The sequence below is a fragment of the Telopea speciosissima genome, chromosome 10, assembly GCF_018873765.1.
Source record: "Telopea speciosissima isolate NSW1024214 ecotype Mountain lineage chromosome 10, Tspe_v1, whole genome shotgun sequence".
Lineage (NCBI taxonomy): Eukaryota > Viridiplantae > Streptophyta > Magnoliopsida > Proteales > Proteaceae > Telopea > Telopea speciosissima.
In genome coordinates, this window is record NC_057925.1 from 56,187,953 (window position 1) to 56,210,170 (window position 22,218).

At 38.3% G+C, this 22,218-nt stretch overlaps 2 protein-coding genes across 2 annotated transcripts; one reads left to right on the plus strand and one right to left on the minus strand.

The window, feature by feature from the left end:
- The first annotated feature begins 4,792 nt into the window (after nucleotides 1-4,792).
- On the plus strand, nucleotides 4,793-8,293 carry LOC122644217 (mavicyanin-like). The gene is made up of 4 exons (XM_043837832.1): nucleotides 4,793-4,807; nucleotides 5,668-5,671; nucleotides 5,764-5,952; nucleotides 7,669-8,293. Exons 3-4 carry the CDS (start codon nucleotides 5,778-5,780, stop codon nucleotides 8,076-8,078), a joined length of 585 nt encoding a protein of 194 aa, XP_043693767.1. The 5' UTR covers nucleotides 4,793-4,807; nucleotides 5,668-5,671; nucleotides 5,764-5,777; the 3' UTR covers nucleotides 8,079-8,293.
- Nucleotides 8,294-15,543: 7,250 nt separating this feature from the next.
- On the minus strand, nucleotides 15,544-20,237 carry LOC122641681 (sugar transport protein 8-like). The gene is made up of 5 exons (XM_043834964.1): nucleotides 20,066-20,237; nucleotides 18,493-18,812; nucleotides 17,149-17,775; nucleotides 15,624-16,076; nucleotides 15,544-15,591 (listed from the first exon to the last, which is right to left on the minus strand). The coding sequence occupies exons 1-4, from the start codon at nucleotides 20,184-20,186 to the stop codon at nucleotides 15,630-15,632; spliced, it is 1,515 nt and encodes a 504-aa protein (XP_043690899.1). The 5' UTR covers nucleotides 20,187-20,237; the 3' UTR covers nucleotides 15,544-15,591; nucleotides 15,624-15,629.
- Between the last annotated feature and the right edge of the window lie 1,981 nt (nucleotides 20,238-22,218).

Below are 22,218 nucleotides of genomic sequence, written 5' to 3' on the forward strand. Positions count from 1 at the left end.
CTCCCTTCTGTTTGTCCACCCTTCACTGGATTCTACAACTCTCATCTCTCTCTCTCTCTTTCTAATTTTCTTGGGGGTTTTTCTTCCCACAACTACACTTAGTGAAATATAATGTTTCACTATTTGCCACATGGTAGTGCATAGATTAGTCCATGTGATAGTCTATATGATAGAAGACCAGACAAGCAAGCATCTCATAATTTGTACAATTTCAGCTTAAAATGAGTAGAGGATGTAGCTAAAATTACAAAATGTGTCATTTTGTATTTTATATTTATCTCAATTTGATGCTATTTTGGTAATTTTACTAAAACTTTGAATCAGAGTTTGAGCAATTTTCCTTGATTACTTTGGACTAAAATTTGGCCATTGAAATGTATGTGGGGTTTTTTGTCATATAGACTAACCCATGTACTGCTAAGTGGCAAAGAGTGAAGCTTTATACTTTCACTAGGCATAGTGATGCCTAGAAGAACTATTTTTTTAATAGAAAAATAAGACTTTCAATAAAAAAAATATTAAGGAAAGGAACGCTGATTGGTCAAGCGGATCTCGTGCCTAGACATAGGAGGCGCACAGGATTAACATCCTATTCCCCATGAAATAAAAAATCCCATCAATGTTGATGTCCATGCGCACATTCTCATTGGTCCCCGTACTAATCAGAATTATCGTCAATAAGTTTACAGTGCTCATCTGGGAAATAAGAAAGATAGATGATAGTCTCCACATCTCTAGAAGATATAGAGGCAATATAATCAGCAGGTTGATTAAGCTCCCTCCAAATATTATGATATTAATCCATCTTTTCAAATACTGAACTGGCCATGGGCCATTCACAATCCTCTTCAAAATATCTATAGCCAACTTTGAATTCAGTCGGCTAGAGATCTTCTAGAAATCTTTTTCTAGAACTCAACAAATAGCAACCAACTCCATACCTACAACAGAATTGTCATCACCAACACCCACATAGGCATAAATGGGAATATAAGTCGCATAACTAACCAAACCCCCATAAGATGCCCTACCCTCATAGTGCAACACAACTATATCTACTGGCAAGAACATCCATGAGTAGGGGTGTAAGTTTGATCCTGTTGACCCGAACTCACCCTGAGCCTGAATATGGTCTGGGTTGAGATATGTTTTAATTTTTTTCCCCCATCCTTAAATCACAAAAATACTTCTTGTTTAATATTAATTAATAAGTAAGAATACCACCACCCTCATAAGTTAGGATTATTTTAAGATATGTTATCAGTCAAAATTGAAAGACAAAGAAAATAAAGAGTTTGACCTTAAGTCTCATGACCTTGGGTCTTAAAAATTATATAATATATAAAATTAGAATGTGAATTTGTTCTGATTTCAACGGTTCCTACTTGGTAGATTTAGAATCGAACCAATGATTTATCAGTAGATCCAGAATCAGACCAATAAACTATTAGGTGGGTTGATTTCGATCCAAAATTGACACCCATAGTTTATTAAATCTCCACCAAACCCATGCCTAACCCAAGTGGCCTCACCAATGACATTTTCCATTTATTATCTACTTGGAGAGAGAATAAATGAATGACATTACCCCATTTCACAATAGTAAATTGATATTAAAAAACACAAATGGTTTCTACTCTCCAGACCTACCGAATAGAACAGACAAAAAGGTCTAACACCAATATTCCTCCCTAGGAGTTGACCCTTTTAGGCAAAGCATCTCTAAGCAATAAAAGATTGCCTTAGAATTTTGCCAACAAATCAAATTGCATAAGTCCAATCTACTTTACCCGCTTTATCGAAGTAACTACCAAGCTGATTTAATGGTGAATAATCAATAGAAGTACCTTTCCATACCACCTAATCAGCATATGAGTGATGGAGTTTTCTCAATTTTGTTAACTACCTCTTTCTCCAATAGGTCAAAAGAAGTCGAAGGATACACCTTCTAGGTGCCACCTAGGGGTGTAAGTTTGGTCTTATCGGCCCGAGTCTGTCTTGAGCTCGAGTAGGGTTTGGGCTAAATTTTTCAACCCTGAAGGCAAGTTAAGGTTGGAATTTTCAAGCTCAGGATATTAGGTTCGGGCTGGGCCAGGGTTGAGACCTCAGACTGAGCCCGGTCCGGTGTTGGGTTATGTTTTACAATTTAGTGTTTATATATTACAATTTTTCTAATTATCTATTGGTATAACAAAAAAATCCAATTATTTATTGAATGAAACTATTTGAAATTTTAAGTTTGGATTAAGTTTTTTAACCCAAAAAAAGACTAATAGTCAATTGAGTATGAAATAAACCAATACCCAATCACATGTTTCTCATAGTTTTAATGAATAGGACGGAAATGAAAAAAAAGAAGGGTCAGTTAGGGTCAATCTGGGCCGGGCTTGGCTAGACTGAGCCGGGTAGGGTTGGGCCTAGACTGAGATATCTCAAGCTGACCTAGGGCCGAGTTGGGCTTGGACTGAGCTAAGAGGACTTAAGATTGGGCCAGGGCAGGGAACTGGAGGATAGAATTTTCCCTGTTTCACCCCTAGTGCCAGCTATTCCACCATAATCTCATAGATTTTGTACCAAAATTTGTCCATCTCGTATGAGGCTTTGCACCAAAGGTTTCACGTGATTCCTGTATGTCAAAATCTTTCGCCACACCCATGAAAATCTCCGCGAAGGCTTCACAGGACTTGGCTCTTGTGCAGCTGTGGTGGGAGCTGCACTGTGCAGCTTGAAAAACCACCCCAAATACAGGGTGGAGGTGGTCATTTCACATGTGGGGCCTAGGTGGGACCCACCTGTGAAATGACTACCTTACCCTTGTTTTTGCTATTGTTTAGCGGTGCTGCACAGGTGCAGCTCCCGCCACGGCTGGATAAGATCTTTTTCTGGCTTCACAAGACAATAGAGTCATCTTTAAGATATCTATGGTGGACCCATCTTACCCATAGGCTGTCTTTCTAAGATGCTATCCATCAAACCTGCTTCATAATACCTACAACATTCATGTCCTTGATTCGTTCTCTCTCGTCTCTTGACTTGTTGGTTTTTTTTAAAATTAGGCAAGAACTTTTTGCAAAAGCCACCAATGGATTAAGCAGCTATCATCATTGAGGCCATGGAGCCATTTGGATCCTTTGTCTTTTGTAAAGGAAGGATTTCGACGAGGTCATCATAGAAAGAGAGAGCAAGAGTCATCGATGGTGTGTTGCAAGAGACAATAGCAGATTCTGAAAGTGTATTTGCTGTTGTTGAAGTAAATAGAGACGAGAGGGCAAAGAGAAGGCATGATTGTGTCTTAAAATCTTTGAAAATTTTTTTAAACCTTTTTTGGTTCATTATACCAAATCTTTTTGGTTTCCATAATAGAGTTGGGATTAATAAAGAACAATGATGGAATTAAATAAAATTATAGGTGATGTTCATGCTTCATGCTATGTAATCTCATGAATCATGCCTTTGTAGTCATGAACATCTACTAATAGTGAAGCGGCCGGAGCCATTGGAACTATGAATTCAAATCAACTTGCAACGCTTGCAGGAGTCTTGGGCACTGGGTACGGCCTTTTTTTTTTTTTTTTTCCAACGTATCCAAAAAAATATAAAAATAAAATAAAACAACTTGCATGAGCTAAGGTTCTATGGTTTCTTGTGTGATTGAAATGTAGTTCACCTTTAATATTAAGGTTACAAAATATCGCATGGGCATGTGGAACCTGTTTCTCATCCTTGAATCTATTTTGTCCAATAAGTATCAAATAATTTTTATTTTGACTCATAAATTGTTCTTAGAAAGAATTTATCAAAAGAAAAAATCTTGAGGATTGCTAGCATAGCTGACTTCAGACTAGTGTAGTTTAGCCTAGTCCCTACGAGGTTTTGAGTTTGAGACCTATTCCTAATCGTCATTTAGTTTAGGAATTACCACACTCCCCCGCCCCCCACCCCACATTTTTTTTAAAATAAAAAAAGAAATCTTATTGTAAGTTGTTTGATTACAACAAGATTATAACCTTACTTTTTGCTATTTGTACGTCTTATTTCCAAAAGTGTGTATATTTAATTCAGGGTAAACTATTAAAAATGGTTTTTTCAAACAATTGAAAGTCATTTAATGAAGTTTATATGTGAAAGGATAAGATTTACCTCTAAATTAAATAAATTTTGGAAAGACTAGAGACAAGAAAGGTGAAGTTGCAATTTCTTAGTTCACCTAACAACAAGGTACATACCCTTATAAAAAAATATGATAGAAACAAAAGTAGAAATCATAATGCAGAGATACTATAATTGAATCAAATAACTTCCCTCTAGAGTCAAGGGTGTCAATCAGTTTGTTTTTTTGGTTATTCGGTTCAATTTTGGTTCGATTTAAGATACAAATGTAGAAAGTGTCTTATTTCCCTCCTGCGTTGGTGTAGGACCACACTCCTGGACAGAGAACGCACTCCCTATTTTAAAAACCACAAAGTGAAACGATATACTAAAGAGAAAAGTATCTGAGTTCTTTTCTTGATATTCTCTATCCTCCTTCACCCTATTGTAGAATCGTAATTGACCCCTTATTTGGTGAAGTCCTCCATATCACTAGCTCAGAGAACCTTCTTTTTACCTAAAAAATTCAAGATCATTTTTTTGGTAAACAAAAATGCAGTCAGATTGACATAAATGCCAATTCAAAATAACATAAAAACCCCTGCATCCCTTATTTGATGGAGTTGATGGAAAAATCTCCCGTGTAGGAACACCTTCCCCATCGTTTTATAATGGAAAGTTATTATGTATTTTTTTATTTCTCTCTTCTCTTCTCTTTGTATTAAAAATGAGGTACTAGGAGAGTTTATTATACTTTGCCTAAAATATTCCAAATTACAAATAGTAAAGTTATGATTGAAAAATTAGATTAGTAGGAGAAGTGTTTTATGTATCGATATGAAAATCGACCATTACCATTGAAACAACTAGGGTAGGCCATCGATATGTCATCATGGCATTACCCAAAACTCTCTTGGACCCAAAGCCAACCCACCGGCCCACCTTACCTTAGCCTTTCCTTTCAAGTCTTTCAACCCATAAAGACTAAACCCTAACAACTAATTCAAGGTGTTTACCAAAAAAAAAACCAACTAATTCAAGGTGGACAAGAACTGCCAAACCAACGAACGTGTTACAAAAGTCCAAACTCAATGGAGACTCCCAAGGCCCTTAGATTCGAATCAAGACTTTGATACCAATTAAACGGTTGATGATCCCTTTAACTCATTAGAACATGGGCCATGACTCTCCTGATGCTTTTTTCTGCAATTTCATTGGAAGATTAGATGTGTCCCTACCATAATAAATAACTTCCAGCCTTCCAGGACCGATCATGAGATACTGGCGGATTTGAAGTACGCAACAACACGAGTTCCGTGACTTCTGTGATTCTGTCTCGCGTGTCACTTCCGCAGGATATCCATAAAAAGATTAAGGGTATTATTGTCCAGTTGTTAAAATAAAGCTGTCATTTTCTTTTTTATATAAACGGGGAAATTGGGAAACTGAAATAGAAACAGAGTGAGAGGGAAATTCTGGTGGGAAAAAATAGAAAATTCTCTCCACTTTTTTCGAGATGCGCTTTCTAAACTAAACTCGGAAATCGGAATTGGAATCGGTAATCCGACGCTCGAAAAGCTTTATATTAACTCCTTTCTGCAATTCCTCTTCGCTACTGAAGCGTTCCTCTACCACTCTCTCTGTGGCAGAAACCCTTTTGTCTGTGTTGTTAACTGTGTTTCAGAGCCATGGCTTTTGCTCAGAAAGCCATGTTTATGTTCTTCTTGGTTATGGCTGCTGCTTTGGAGGTCTCCTTGGGTGCTGTCTACAAGGTTGGGGATGCTAAAGGTTGGACTACTCTTGGAAAAATTAACTACACTGCCTGGGCTGCCAGTAAGAACTTTCATGTTGGTGATACCATCCGTAAGTTTCAACTAATTCTCAAACGAATTTACTATATGGGTTTTTGTAATTTTGTTGCCTATTTCTACTTGTAATGTGTTTGATCCTTCAACTTTATTTGTTTGCTTCTGCTTTATCGTTCTATTATATTTGTAGTCTTGGTTTCATCTGGTTCTGTGCTTAAATTCTTCGCTTCTCCACTTTGTTTGCAAATGCTCTGTTTTCCTTGTTCAAGCTTTGCAGATGGGTATGATTTAATGTCTATTTTCTTTCTTAGTTTTTGGTGTTCTGTAGCCTTTTTGTTTCCGGATTAAACCTTATTTGTTTTCTTTCCCATCTTCATGTTTGTCTTTTCATCTTCCCTTACTCATCTTTTCAGATCTTCTCTCAGCCAGTTTCTGGTCGCATTGTCCTACCAACTTAATCCCTAACTGTTCTCTTTCTTTCAGATTTTTCAGTGGCTCTGGTTCTTTAGTTTTGTTTTAATGGTAAACTTAATCCCTCTGGTTTGCTTAGTAAGACACAGCCGAAACCCTTCTTTTGATATGCCTTTGTTCCCCACAAATCAAAAGAGGGATGAAAAAGGAAATACAGAGACGATTCGGAGCTGTAAATCTTTTCCCAACTAGTTATTATATTTGGTGGAACATGACACGCACACACAGTTGCAAAAACAAGCTTTTCTCATGGAACCTGTCTAGAAACCCCCTTCCCCTCTTGCTTTTACCTTTTCCAAATTCCGACCACTCAGTCTACACTGTGGGCTCTACAGTAGCAAATATGTATGTGTTTATGCCCTATATTCACTTTTATCTTCTACGCTGTTCTAAGTTTACATCATTACATTTTTGTTTTTTTTTTTTGTTTAATGTGAATTTTGTGCGCACATGCTTTGTCGACTGCAATGTGAACTAATTAATCTGAAACTTTCTGGTGTGGCCATGGCCCCTTCCCCTTGTACACAAATCATCTTTTCTACCATTACCACCACCACCTACTGAGGCATCAAATCCACCAACTATTGTCATTTAAAAGTGGCAATGGGTCATGTTTCATTTTCCTGTACTCGTGCACTAGTGGGTCAACATACCCTTTCCTTCCATTATTCTTTTTCTGCTTCCTTTTATGGTGGGTTACGGCTTCCAACTCAGCTGTTGATGTCGCTAACCACTGTCCATCTTTAATGAAAACCCGTGAAGGAATAATCTCCAATTCCATGTTTTCTTATTGGTTTCAAACTCAAGAATGGGACCTCAACCTACCATCTCAATTTTATTGTAGTATTTAATGGAAAATGCTATATTTTCTCCTACTCACTGGTGGAAGAAATTGGTGTATAGATTGACTATAGATGATAAAAATGGGTTGATTTATTGTAGTTAATTTCATAGGAATCTCAGTCATTGTTCTTCATTGTGTAACCTATATGAATTGTTCTTCACTGGTGGAAGAAATTGGTTTGTACGTTGAGTATAGATGATGATAATAATGGGTTGATTTACAGTAGTTAATTTCATATGAATCTCAGTCATTGTTCTTCATTGTGTAACCTATATGAATTGTTCTTCACTGGTGGAAGAAATAGGTTTGTAGGTTGAGTATGGATGATGGTAAAAATGGGTTCGAATGGGTTGATTTGCAGTAGTTAATTTCATATGAATCTCAGTCATTGTTCTTCATTGTGTAACCGATTTGTGGTTTTTCTGTTGGTGTCAATGCCACCCCAACTCTCTATAGATTTCGAGTACAGCAAGCAATTCCACAATGTGATGCAAGTGACACATTCGGATTTCCAAGCCTGCAATGTTTCATCCCCAATGCTCACATACGCCACTGGCAACGACTCTGTTGTCATCAAGAAGACTGGCCATTACTACTTCCTGTGCGGTGTCCCCGGCCATTGCCAGCTTGGACAGAAGGTTGATATCCGCGTTCCCAAGTCTTCTGTAGCCACGGCCCCTTCTCCATATGGTTCTGCTTCTTCCCCCATAGCTTCCACTACCTCTTCACCTTCTGGTGCAGTTGCAGGGGCTCCTGGGCCCTCTCAGAAAAGCAGTGCTCCTTACCCTTCTTCCAATGGGTTTGTGGGTAAGCTTGGAATGGCCTTGTTGGCCTTAGCTGTTTCTGTTTGTGTGTTAGATTACTAGGAGAGTTGGAGATATTCTGTTAGCTTATTGGGTTTTACATTGGGCGGATGCATCTGTTCTAGTGGGAGTTATTATACTGAACATTTGTAGGTGGATATTTGGTCAACTTTTACCAGTTTTTGTTTGTGATTTGGATTTCACAGAATTCTTACATTATGTTTGTTCCATAATCCATCTTCTTGGTATTAATTGGATGGAAGTACATTTAGAGTGGATGTGAATTTTTTTAGCACTAATCCCTTTCTTCGGTTCTTCCTCAATTGGTTTTAGATTCTTGTTTTTTTAATTGTGTCAATCATAATAGATGAATCCATTAAATTTAGCTTTCTGAGGTAGGAAGAGTAGAACATTCAACCCTGCAACAACCAGAACTGAAATTTCTCATCAAGTGATAAATATAACAATGTTTCAGTAATGAAGAAGAAAATCCAACAGGACAGAACTAGAAAATCCTGGGGAAAAGGGCAATGTTTGGTCCCAAACAAAGGGAAGAGAACAAGTATACATCGACTGAGATTTCTTTCACTTTTTTTGAAAACGAATACTTCAATTGAGATTTCTTTCACTCTTTTATTTCAAGAAGGTTTGTCTACTGTCCTAAAAGATAAAGCCAGTTCATTGGTGGACAAAACATCTTATCCTGGGCTGGTTGATTCCATTATTCTTGATAGTCTTATTTGTTGCTGGTGTATTGAAATTTTTTCGTTGGACTACAATATGTCAATACGTTTGGCCTGATTTGGTAAATTTGATGGGGATGATTTCGAGATCGAAAATTGTTTGGTTTGATTTTTGCATTTTATTAAAATTAAATGAAAATAAAATTTCACTGAAATTTTGAAATATGTGAGAAACTCTTTCAATTTTGAGATTGAAATTGCATTTACTTTTGCTCCTTAATGAACACGTGGTTCCGTTCTTCTCGCATGGTCTCACAATCACCACCACTCTCTCTCAAATTAATATAAAGAATCTATTATATGAAATTGAACTACTGAATGGTTTTCTTATTCTTGAAAACAATTTCAATTTCTTATAAAAAATCTTTGTTGATTATGTTATGAACTTCAATTTGAAATTGAAAACATTCCAAGTCAGACTGAAATCCTATTTGATTTGTTGCAGAAAAGATTCCTCTATGGCCCACCCTAACTCCTACCCTAATCATCTAATGTCAGATATGCCAATGGTGTCAAAAGATGTCACAAATTGTAAGCGGTAGGGGTTGGGGGAGAAGGGGGGGTGGGGGGACCAGGTGGTAAGGAATGGGGTTGGAGTTGGAAACCCGAGAGCCAATGGATATATAATATATCTCTGTGGAATCATTCCATGTGATCCATATTATATAGCCCATTTTGAATCCGAATCAGCTACCCACATGGGGATGGGTGGGGACAGATCTGAACCCATGGAGAGGCAGATCCCACACTCCCATGGAGGGTTCAGATCTGTCCCCACCCATCCCATGTGGATAGCAGATCCAAACTCAATGGTAGTTACCAAAAAAATTTATTTTGGTATTTGTAGTGGGGACCATTTGATCCATCTGTTTCTTAATCGAAATTGCTACTGGGTCTTCTTTACGGTTAAAGCACATGTGCTTGCTGACTGAGCAATAGGAGAAGCTGGATTCAAACGCTGACTGCACAGTTCGTCTGTGGACCTGGTTTAAGGGATCGGCTGATTCGTTTCGATATTGTTGGAGACCGATACTTGGTCGATCTTGTGTCGATGGATCGGTAATACTATCCGATCCAGATCAATATGGACCGATATTGATTACTAAAACCCTATTGTGGATTCAGGGTTTGAATCCCTGTTTCTTCCAATTTCTCGATCTTTTTTTTTTTGGTAGAAAGTAGGGCTATTCATTCATATGCGCCCAACGCCAAAAGAAAGAAAACAAGAAACATAACGCAGATAGTTGATATGTGATACACAAGGTTTCAAAACTGACAATATTCATAAATCAGTGAGAGACATATGGTCCTGACATACATATCATAGACGGGACCGGTCGGGGGAGGGGATGGGTAACAACCACATCCCAAGAAAACTCGATGCAAATACAACTTACATAATGAACCGTATGCACGAACATGCCATAAAAAAAGAATACATCAGCAACAAACAAAAAGAAGACATCATTTTTTGTGCCGCATGCCAACTCACTATTGGAGGAAGAATCACCACCCCACCTTCGGTGTTGGGACTCTATTCTCCTCATCAACTCTCACCTATTGTTTGGGGCCATAACTATCCCTTCCCTTGGTCATCCGACTTTGTAGATGCCCACGTTGAAGGTGAGGGAAGACTCAAGTCCATTTCATAAGAAAAAATGAAAAGAAAATTTTGTAATCATTCTATATTAATTAATGTATTTAAAATTCTTATCATATTTTTAATAGAAAAGGTTTGCTACGGTGTCAGAGTGCAATTTCCCATCTATGAGGAGTGGAAAATCGAATAATTTATTAGGGGGTTTTAATGATGCGAAAAAAATGTGGTGTTCGACTATCCACAAGTGTGAGATGTGATTGGCATATGCAAGAATCTGCACACTGGTGTTGTCATAATCTTTTTTTTATATGTTTTTTGGGTCAAGTGCACACGCAGCTCAAAAGGATTAATTGACTTTTCAAGCCGCAGAGTGCAAATAAACACAAACACACATGCCCCACCCACCCGATGTGGGACTAATAACAAGCCATATCTTTTTTTGGTCAATCTTTTTCCCATTTAGTGATTATATTTTTTTTAGATGTAATTTTATTTGAGTGTGTACAAGTTGCAAATTGGATCCTCTGCTACTGGCTAGCCGTGCGGCCTCACACAGGTAGGGCTTGGACCCCACTCGGATAGGGTGCTCGGGCAGTTGGTGAATCGGTCATTTCGCCCCTGCTTGTGAGATGCTGCACGTCAGCCCGACAGCAGAGGATCACGATCCGTACAAGTTGTTACTATATTTTTTTTTATCCTCTATGCAAAGATATGTCAATATAAGAAAAGGTCTACTATATGAGAGAGAGAGAGAGAGAGAGATCATCCCCTTTCCCAGTGGGTTCATAAATACCCTCTTAAGTTTTCGTATTTTACAAAAGGAAGAAAGTTCCTTGCACAGAGAGTGTGCGCCTTGCGCTAAAACATAGAGGAGACGAAATGACTGCCTTGCCCCCCTTGAAAGGCGGTAATGATCATAGTTAGCAAAATCGTGTTTAAAACTCCATTTTAAACATGTTCCCCTTTTTCTACCGTTTTAAATGCGTTTGCCGTTTATTTCCCAAACATATGGGAAAAACACTCTAAACGGCAAACATTTCCATTTTAAACGCATTTAAAACACGTTCCCGTTTTGTTGGCATATTTTTTAGATCATAGACTGGTTGAACAATGACTTAATTGACTATAGCTCTCTCTATCGAACTCCGATCGATCTGATTCTTTTGTCAACATAAAGCTAATTCGAAGGACTATACTTCTCATGCTATCACCTTTAACTCATGTTCAATGCATGCACCCTGAAATTGAACTACAAACCGATACATCTGTTGAAAAATGATTTCTAAAGCGATGATTCCAAACTCGAACTGGACATGCATCATGTTAAGAGTGTGTTGGTTGTGTAGACAACAATGAACAACACCATAGCCTCGCGACATTGTTCAATAGGACATTGCACATTTTTTTTTTTGGTGTATGAATTTGGAATTGTATTTTGAATGATATTCAATGATATGTCTTGGAACTTATAATAGATTTTGAAATAAATATATACATTAATGTTGTATGTTACAGTTGTTTTGGAACATTGATACAAGTATTCAGGTAATAATTTTTCAATTTCTATGAGTACACTGCTTTCCTTTTTTTTTTAATTAAATCTACGCATTTAAAACATGTTAGAAATCTGAACAAAAAAAAAAGGAGAGGACTGAAAGATGGCCTGAGTCGAACGAAATCGTTCTGTCCTTAAGACAATATTTGTACCCTCCTAATCCTGCAAAGGGTTGCAGCAAACCTGCCTCCCAAGATAAATCAGGCGGACTGTTACTGATTGCAGGGACAGTAACACTGTGAAGCTATCAGAGATTTTTTGATATCTGGATTGAGAGAATTCGTGGCCCATTTATAGGCCCACAAGGCCTGTTCGGATGGGTCACACCCATTGGCTCATATGGCTTGACCTGACAGGTCATGACTATTGGGCTGGGCTCCCTTGGCTGTTCGTGTGGGCTGCAACTCTTGGGGTCAATGTTAAACCAAAGGTTGCACTCCCTCTTTGATCAGCCACCGATCCAACAGTCGGATCAATCCTAAGCACCCTTTGATCAGACACCGTCGATCCTGAAAAGATTAAGGCGACATACTGCGAAGTGCAAAGTGCGCCATCAAAGCGCCACATTGCGCCTCACGCACGAGCACGTGCACGTGCACATGCGTACGCTCTTAGACGGTTACCGTCCTCACTCGCAAGCGCACCGTACAATCTCTTCTAGCATTACATGTGATAATAATAACTACTTACTACTAACACATATAAACCCAATGAACTTTTCTTTCATAGCCGATGTGGGACTAAAAGTCCACATCAATATTTTGAAAAATTTCAGCAAAACACGTACTGTTTGTTTCCGTTATTTTGTCAATTTTTTTTACCGTATTGTTCAGAGATGAAGAGGAGGGGTAGGGGGGAGTGAGGAGAGAGATGATGTGGGAAGATGAGGTGGCCAGTGGGGAGGGGGAATGGACTTACTGGAGAGGGGAAGCCAAAGCTGGTTCCTAGCAGAAGCATGGTGAGGGGGTGTGACAGGGGTGGGATTGATTGCAGGTTGTGAAATGGTAACGGAAGTAAAAGCCCTCTTATATGATGGCAAATAAAGTGTTTGTGTGCCAAATTTCATTTTATGTCGTTGGCATGTTTGTGTCCCTCTTTTTACTTTATAATATCGGAGAGGGTTGAGCACGTCGTTGGCTTTCCTAGTACTAACAGTTGTATCCAATGGAGAGGGTGGGAAGAGAATGGTAGGGAGTCATTTTCATAAGGGGTGGGAGAGAGACAGACTCAAGCTGGGGATCGCGTCGATATGCCAACCTTTACCCTTATTTGAGCGATAGAACGTTGTCCAAGTCTCCAAAGCCTGCATGTGCATGCTCCCATTGGCCAATATGCTTGTGCAAGCTCTAGAGGCTTAGGCAGCATTTTATTGCCTAAATTGAGAAGAAAAAAAAAACATTAGCTGGTCATGTGGCTAGCGTGGCTCTTCTTCTTAGACATAAAACCACCATTCTCCAATGGAAAATACCACCCTACCCAAATGGAATGGTGAAAATCTCATCCAAGCCAATGCTTGTACATAAGCTCAGCTAATGTTCTTTTACCCACACTAACCATGCGACCAATTAGTGTTATTTTTCTCAATTTTTAAAATCTACACTTTATGAATTGAAAAAAAAAAAAGATTTTCGATTAGGGAGTACAGAACGTCGGGAGTGGGGCCTGCTTAATTATTAGATAAAAGATCCTACAAATGAAAAATGGGGCCCAAGATCTAGAGATAGCGATTTAGACAAACGCAAATTTGGTGCAAGTTTTGAGTCGAAGTCATATATATATATATATATATATATATATATATATATATATATAATATAATATGACAGCAACAGAGCAGGTGAAAGCTGAGAATGAATTCGAGGGAGGGTGGTTTTGGTCCTTCTGATTTGTTGGACCGCATTTTTTGTTGTGTTCCCAATGTACCATACAACAACACCAACAGCAACAGCAGCAAGCAAGCAACAGACATCTGCATGCTCACTGACTCACTCATTCATCCTTCCCTTCCACACCTCAAATTATTGCGTGCTCCAACTTCCAACATTAAAAAACACAAAATTCCACTCCATCATCCACAAACCTGTCTGCATAGTTTGCATTGTCCCTCCTATGAATATTTTTCCTATCAGGTTTCTTGCTCCATCCGGTTGACCGGTTCTATCATACGGGCGGAAATGACAACTTAATCATACCCGGGTGGTGTGTTCAGGTAGTTAGGTCGTTATTTTTGCCCTCTATGAAAGGAGTTGGACAACTGCACCTGACAACGAATATGAGAGGATAATGATCTTTATCCCTTATCCCTCCCACGGATTTAGGTCTCCATTGATACGTATCGCTGATGCTGGTACCCATGTAGAGATACGATATGAATTGATTATATCAATAAAAAATGGTTTGTTTTTGAATTTGCATCCGATATGGGTTGATACAATCCATATTGGTACCATATCAGAATTGGTAATGATCAATATAGACAACCACAAAATAGTTCAAGAAATCGAAAGTAAACTGATCGAATCAGTTTATTTGAATTAGAATTGGATCGCAATTCCAACCATTCTCCTTTAGATCATTTAAACAAGGGAAAATAATCCTATCTGGTTCCATGATTCCTGTACCCAGACACAGGACTGCGTGAAAAAATTTCATTCAAACAAATCCCCCTATCCAGTGCGGTTCTACACAGATCGAGGGTATTATGAGAAACATACTTAAATCCTATAAGGGTTTGTGAACCCTTGGATGGTGTGGTGAAGGAAAATTTTCATGATGTAATTGAGGGGTATTGCATAATCTACTAGTTAGCAAAAAGATTTACAATATTTATGTTTTACAATCATAACTTACAATGTTCTAAAACTTTACCAAATCTCCATAGAGTAAAAAAGTTAAAGAAATAACTTTAAATGCTTGTGACATCATTCTCTCTCTTCTTCTTCCACTGAAGAAACCACCACCACCACCACCACCGCCACCCACCCCTTCCTTCCTTCTCCCGCTCTCTCTCCCCCTACCCCCTCCCTCCCCTGTGGAGGGGAGAGGGAGGGGAGGGTGAGGGAGATGCAGCCAAAGGACAAGCCAAGGGCAGGGGAAGGGGAGTGGAGACGGTAAGCTGGAGTCCGTACTTAATAGAAGCAACGTGAGGGGGTGCGATAGTGGAGGGGGATTGTCTGCATATCAAATTCCATTATATTTAGCTAAAGTGTCTATCCCCCTCACTTTATTTTATAACAAAGAAAAATTTCTCCACTGCGAGAGTGCAATTTCTTTCTCACATAAATTTTATTATTATTATTTTCTCTCTCCTACTCTGAATATGTGAGTTCCATATGAATGATACCTTATTCAAGATAGCCTTTAATGTGCCATGCAGATTACTTCAGTCCACACTCCACTCCAAGAAGAAGAAGAGAATCAAATAAAAAATATGAGGGGCAAGATCTTGAGATAGTGCTTTAGATGAATTTTTTTTAAAAAAAATAAAAATAAAAATAAAAATAAAAAAAAAAATTAAAGTCCACAAACAGAACTCAAATCAAATTGAAAAAACAGCATAACATTAAGTTAGAAGGCCTCAGCTGGAGGTCACAGCTCATTGGAATAGTGGGTTTTTGATTAAAATCTCTCAATGTGGATTGAGCAAGGATGAGCAGAATCTGGTCTATTGGATTTTGATTACAGGAAAACCCATAAAAAACTTAATAAATTTATCTTCATCTTCTTGCTTTCATTTCATTTTCATCATTTTCATCCATGAATTTCTTCCAAAACTTGTGTTGCTTCCAGACCCTCTCCACCATGAGATCAATAGGTACATTCTTTGTTTCTGGGATCAAGAAGAAGGCAAATAGCCCCATGACAACAATCCATCCAGCAAAGAAGAAGAAGATAAAAGCTTTCAAGTGGCACAGCAGTGACAAGAATGCTTGAGCAATCAGGAAAGTGAAAAGCATGTTTGAGCTCACTGCAAATGCAAAACCTGCAGTTCTTGTCTCCATTGGGAAGGTTTCACTAGGTATCAACCAACCAAGAGGACCCCATGACCATGCAAAACCCATCACATAAACACATACCAACACCACCACAAGAATTGCTTGTCCATGCCCAAGTGTATTGCTATAGCTCTTCAAATGTACTTGTAGAATTCCCCCAATTATACTCTGCAAATCACATAAATTATGTTTTAATTAAGTTTGAAAGATATAGTGATGAACCCAAAAAAACAAAAAACAAAAAAAATCCCAATGCACAAGACTCCCACTACTGTAGACTCTGGGAGTGGGATCCCGCGAGCCAGAAGTGGGTCCTGAAATCCATGGATGGTGAGATCCATGGGGATAGAGAATCTAGACATCTCTGGGAGGGGGCAAATGTACGCAGCCTTAAACCATGTGCAAGAGAGGTTGTTTGCAAGTTTTGAACCCTCAACCAACAGGATGCAATAGTGACGAAACCCCCCTCCCCCCCCCCCCCCCCAAAAAAAAACCCAGTGCACAAGGCTCCCGCTACTGCAGAGTCTAGGAGTGGGGTCTCGCGAGCTAGAAGTGGGTCCTGCAGTCCATGGATGGTGAGATCCATGGGGATAGAGAATCTAGACATCTCTTGGAGGGGGCAAATGTACGCAGCCTTAAACCATGTGCAAGAGAGGCTGTTTGCAAGTTTTGAACCCTCAACCAACAGGTTGCAATAGTGACGAACCCCCCCTCCCCCAAAAAAAATCCCAATGCGCAAGGCTCCCACTACTGCAGAGCCTGGGAGAGTTGGGATCAGCAAGAAGAGAATCCGGACTCGTCTGAAGTTGGGATCAGCTCATGGGGTGGGGTCCTGCGAGTCAGAAGTGGGTCCCCAAACCCATGGATGGAGAAAAATTTTGCTGCTACAAGGCTGGAAGCCAAGGAAATGAGATCTTAAAGGGTATTTTAGAAAATACCAAAACCTAGGAGGGTATTTATGAAACCCAAAAGGGAAGTGAATTATTCCATTTCCTTGGCTGCCAACATTCCTACTACAAGTGTAGCAGCAAAAATTTCATCCCATGGATGGTGAGATCCATGGGGATAGAGAATCCAGACTCCTCTGGAAGGGGGGAAATGTACGCAGCCTTAACCCTGCGCAAGAGAAGCTGTTTGCAAGTTTTGAACCGGAAACCAACAGGCTGCAATAGCGACTATATATTTAATAGCATGTGTGATGGAAGACCAAAATTAAAGGGAAGAAAAACATAAAATTTACCTGTGTGATGAACATCTGAACACAAGCTTCAAGAAGCAATACCCTCCTTCCAACTTTATCAACAAGAGAAACAGAGACCAATGTACTAATCACATTCACAAGACCAGTAATGACTGATGATAATAAGGCAGCATCATTCCCAAACCCAACTGTTTGAAAGAGGACTGGTGCATAGAACATTATAGCATTAATCCCTGTGAATTGTTGAAAGACTTGCAATAAGATTGCTATGATAAGTGGTGGCATGCTTGATCTCTTCATGAGTTTCATGAAGGGATGCTTCACTTGTTCAGCCACCTCACTTGCCCTTACAATTTGCTCAAACTCAGGCTCAACATCTTCCACACCCCTAATCTTCTTAAGTATAGCTTTCCCTTTCTCATACTTCTTTCTCTCAATTAAGCTTGTGGGAGTTTCTGTAATATAGAAGGAACCTAAGAATAGAACCAAAGCTGGTGCAGCAGCAATAGCTAAGGATAACCTCCAACCCCATGGATGCTTCTTTGATGCAAAGTAGTTAACTAAGTTTGCTATCAATATCCCAATTGTTACAAAGAGCTGGAATAGAATGTTCACAGCACCTCTATGTTGAGGTGGGGCTACTTCAGACAAGAATAGGGGAACTGCCTGCAAGTGATAGGTTTACCCAAAAATAAAATTAAAAATCATGTGTTAGATAGAATAAAAATTATCTCCTCCAGTTCCCTGCCTGCCCAGTTCCCCAGTGCCTCTAATAAGGGGCGAGGGGACCCCACCCGTGTAGAGTATTGCGTCCCCCTTGTTAGAGGCACTGGAAAACTGGGCCAAGCAGGGAACTGAAAGGGATTAACATAGTAGATGTTTGAAACTTAAAGTAGAGTAGATAAGGCTGTGTTTGGTATGCATTCTGGAACCAAATGGATTCTGGGTCTAGAATGCACTCGCTGCGTTTGGTTTAAGGCAGGGTTTGGTTTGTATTCTTGAAATGCATTCTAAGTCAATTTCGCATTCTTGAATGATACAAATAGTTGTTATTATTGCCCGAGAATGCAAAATCAATGTAGAATGCATACCAAGCACAGCCTTAAGCATTCTAGGTCGATAATGCATTCCAAGAAATCATACCAAAGGCAGAAAACATTGAGGTTGAGAATATGAGATGACAAATAAATAAATAATGGGTCGGATGTCTAAGATCATGGGTGGAAGAAGATGGTAGTGTTTGGTATGATAACTTGGAAAACCTACTAAAATGCATTCCAAGAATGCATATCGAATGTAACCTAAAATAACCTGATTCTTCTCTATTTTTCTCATTTCAGAATATGTTGAAGAAACTTTGAGTAATTCTGGGATAGAATGTACCTCATTACCAAAACCAACACCAAAGCCAAAAAGAATTCTACCAAAGATCAACATAATTTGGTTGATACCTCCGGCCGTCAAGCCGGCTCCTGCAATGAACAACAGCGAAGCCCATCGAATTGTCCACTTCCGGCCGGCAATGGTGCACACCCTTGATGCAGCGAAGCTAGCAATGAGAGCAGCAAGATACAAGGAAGAAGTAAAGAGTTGGAGAAGTTGGTTGTCATATTTGCAGTAATTGTCCTCTTTTGCATGGAGTTTCCTTTCATAAACATCTGGGAAGAATTCCTTCAAGAAGTCGTCCATTGCTGTCACCCCTCCTACAACATGACAAGCATTTTACCCCAAAAAAAAAAAAAGTGACAAGCATTCACAGGCAGGAAAGGAAAATCAGTAAGTAGTTGTAAGAGGAGTTAAAAGCCTCTACTACTAGTTAAGAAAAAGATTCAATTAACCTATATAATCCTCATATATATGATCAACATAATGATTCTATAACACTTTCATAAAAAAAAAAGCTACGCTGTGTGCGTTGGGTGCGTGGGTTTAGACCCACATCGGGTGTGTGTTGTGTATATATATCTGCCATTCCACGGTCCTAAAAGTTGGTAACCTTTTGGGATTAGTGTGTGGTTTGTGTGATTACACTTTCATAAAAAAAAAAAAAAAAAACACATAATGATTCTATAAAAAGACAATACTTGAGAGGATAAAAATACGCCACTACCCATGTTATAACAGTTGAATTCTTAAGTGACAGTGCACTACACTTGAGAGGATGAAAATCCATCATAGGATCGGCCTAACTTTCCTTTGGGAAGATTACTTGGAATGGCCTTCAAATTTGATCTCTTTCGATCCTATATATTCTATATTCTAGGATGACCATATAATGTGTCGCATGATCCAATAACTCTACGAAGGGCTAAGAAAAATTTTAAGAAACAAAATGGTAAAGAATATGAAATAGAAATCAAACATAGTGATTCTAAAGCTAACTTAGGAAATCAGTCGTGTAGCACATGCATATGCGGGACCAATAAGAGGGCACACAGGGGCATCAATATAGATGTGATTTTTTATTTTATAAGAAACAGGGAGATACTTTTACGTGCTCCTATATCTAGGCACAGGATATAAGGTTGAATTAAAATATAAAGCTGTGATGAGAATTTGGGCTCATCGTTCACTCCCACCCTCTATATTATATAAAATCGAATTAAAATATCCAATCAGAGGGTCAGATCCCATGTTTAAAGAGATACTCTCTTCTCTCCAGTCCAAGAGAGATCTTTCCAAGATTCACCAATCTCTTTCTGTTGGAACCCTGGAAGAAGCCATAGCCATTCAATCGATGATCTCACATATCTTATATAACCATGAAAAAGTACTGTTTGGATCTACAATATAGAATTTAAAGGAGAAATCTATACAGAATATTAGAAGAAAAATGAGATCTGAAAACTAAACCATTTTCTCCCCAAAAAAAAAAATTTTAATTTTTCATTACAGATGAACCAAAAGAGTAGAGAAAGTGTAACTAGAAATGAGAAATTAACTCTATATAATATACCTGAAATTCCAATATCATAACCAAACATGAGCCCTCCAAAGGCCGCAATAATCCAACAAACTCCCATATAAAAAGTGAACTTCGACTTGAAAGTGGCCGGCGGCAAATTCCCATTCTCCATTTTGCCTGCTTATGCTGTTTTGGGCTAACTAACTAAGAAGAAGAAGAAGAAGAAGAAGAAGAAAATCTAGGGAGAGAGAGAGAGAGAGAGCAGTGAGGGAATGTGAGAATAACACTTGGAATGAGAGATTATGTAAATATAAAATTGAGACCCCACCACCAATCCATTGGATCATGGAAGTTATCCCCAATGGTCGGGCGAGATCTCAGCCGTGCAGAGATTTGGTCCTGCACGACAAGCTCAGTGTTCTTAAGGATAACGATAGAATTGCATGGAAATATGGAGAGGTTCTTGCAAAGGGTACGTTTTAATTTTGGAAATTGATAAAAAAACCAAACGATTGATTGGAGGATTCAGTCAATTTTGGTGTCAATAATAGGCAATCGATATTATCTGACTTCCAACCATAACCGGCACGGTCAAACATTAATGACTAATGTAAATAAATTTTCTCGGTCAAAATTTTAGTTAAGACAATATTACCATTTCTTTTCCACTTTGGGTCTGAAGCTTTTGCCTCTATGAGAAAAAATTTTGCTTTCAAAGAAATGGAATAATTCACTTTTCTTTTGATTCACAAATATTCTCCTAGGTTTTAGTATTTTTAAAAATGGAAAAGGAACGTTAACCCAGTGTTGTGCTTTGGCGTGTATCTGTACCCAAACACAGCCCAGCATAGGCTTGTAAATGGATTGGATTTGGCTTGGTTATGGATCGGATGTGATAGGATTTGGATATTTTCTGGCTGAATACGGATATCTCTAAACTGATTCGAATGCAAATCGAATTCAGGTTTTCAACCATCTGTTTCTACCTTGTGTAACCCGGACGTTCCTCTCTCTAGCCGATTCAATTCACTCTCAATCTATATCTCTTAGATCATGATTCTCTTTTCCTCATATTTTAAAACCTGTTGAATCTTCAAAAACCCTCAAGATCATTATATTTACTTAATTTTTTATTATTAAGTATTTGAATTTTTTTTTTCGAATGAATTTTTATTAGAGTATTTGGATATTTTAATGGATATCTCTAAACGAATACAAAAGTCCCTAAACGGATACGTATGCGGATTGAATTCGGATTTTCGGTTATTATCCATTTACATCCCTAATGGCCAACGTGAAAAGATCCACGCACACCTCCTTGAAAAAGCAGGTACATGTCCACGCACAAGACCGATTAACGTTCTTTATTCCTTTCAAAATACCCTTTTTAGATTCTGTTTCTTTGGCTGTAAACCGAATAGTAGCAGCAAAATTTCGTCCACTCTGTGATGTGATATATTATTATCTCATTTTTTGGAATTCCTTTTGTTTGGTTTGTTTCCAAAAGTTAAATACTAAAATTTTCTCTTAAAAAATAATTTTTTTGGGGGGAAAGTTTTTATGCAGGACCACATGAGAGAGACAATGGGTGTGAAGTCTCCACAGTCATCGATTCGGCAATTTCAATTGGTTTTATATATGTACCGATCCAAATGTGAGATCGGTTTCGATTTTCTTAATGGTTTGTTATCAATTTATTTTGATTTTTTGATATATGATAATAAAATAATGTAAAAAATCATTTTTATTGGTTTTCTTTCTTCTGATTGTCATGGGTTTCCATTGGTTTCGGTTTAGATAAGGGAATCGATTCAATTCGAGTTTTTCTGTGGGCTCATTTAAGATTTGATTGATTTTTGAAATCCCTAGATTTATGAAAATTCCATGCCATATGGGTTCACGCTAGCAAAACCCTCTATTAATATTAAGAATAATTTATTATCTTTTATACTGATAAAAATTCTTTTTTTAAATTTTTTTCTATTGTTACTCAATCGGGTCGAGTCAAAATTTCGAGAAACCTGATCAAAACTCAAAAGTTACGTAGACTTGGTAAGGGTGAAAAATGATGTGACTTGGTGATGAATCATCCGAGTCAAGTAAGACTTGGTTTTTTTACTCTAGTCACTATTAACTGGGTGAGTTTTGCCAATTTTTAAAATACATAAATGACCACTTAAGTAGATGAGTATTGAGTGAATACA

Bases quoted from the DNA above. Each gene is read 5' to 3' on its own strand.
- LOC122644217 (XM_043837832.1), top strand. From the start codon at position 5,778: ATGGCTTTTGCTCAGAAAGCCATGTTTATGTTCTTCTTGGTTATGGCT. The intron at 5,953-7,668 runs GTAAGTTTCAAC...AACTCTCTATAG, and splicing joins TCATGTTGGTGATACCATCC to ATTTCGAGTACAGCAAGCAA.
- LOC122641681 (XM_043834964.1), bottom strand. From the start codon at position 20,186: ATGGAGAATGGGAATTTGCCGCCGGCCACTTTCAAGTCGAAGTTCACT. The intron at 18,813-20,065 runs GTATATTATATA...GTCATGTTGTAG, and splicing joins TTATGATATTGGAATTTCAG to GAGGGGTGACAGCAATGGAC. The intron at 17,776-18,492 runs GTACATTCTATC...TATCACTTGCAG, and splicing joins GTGTTGGTTTTGGTAATGAG to GCAGTTCCCCTATTCTTGTC.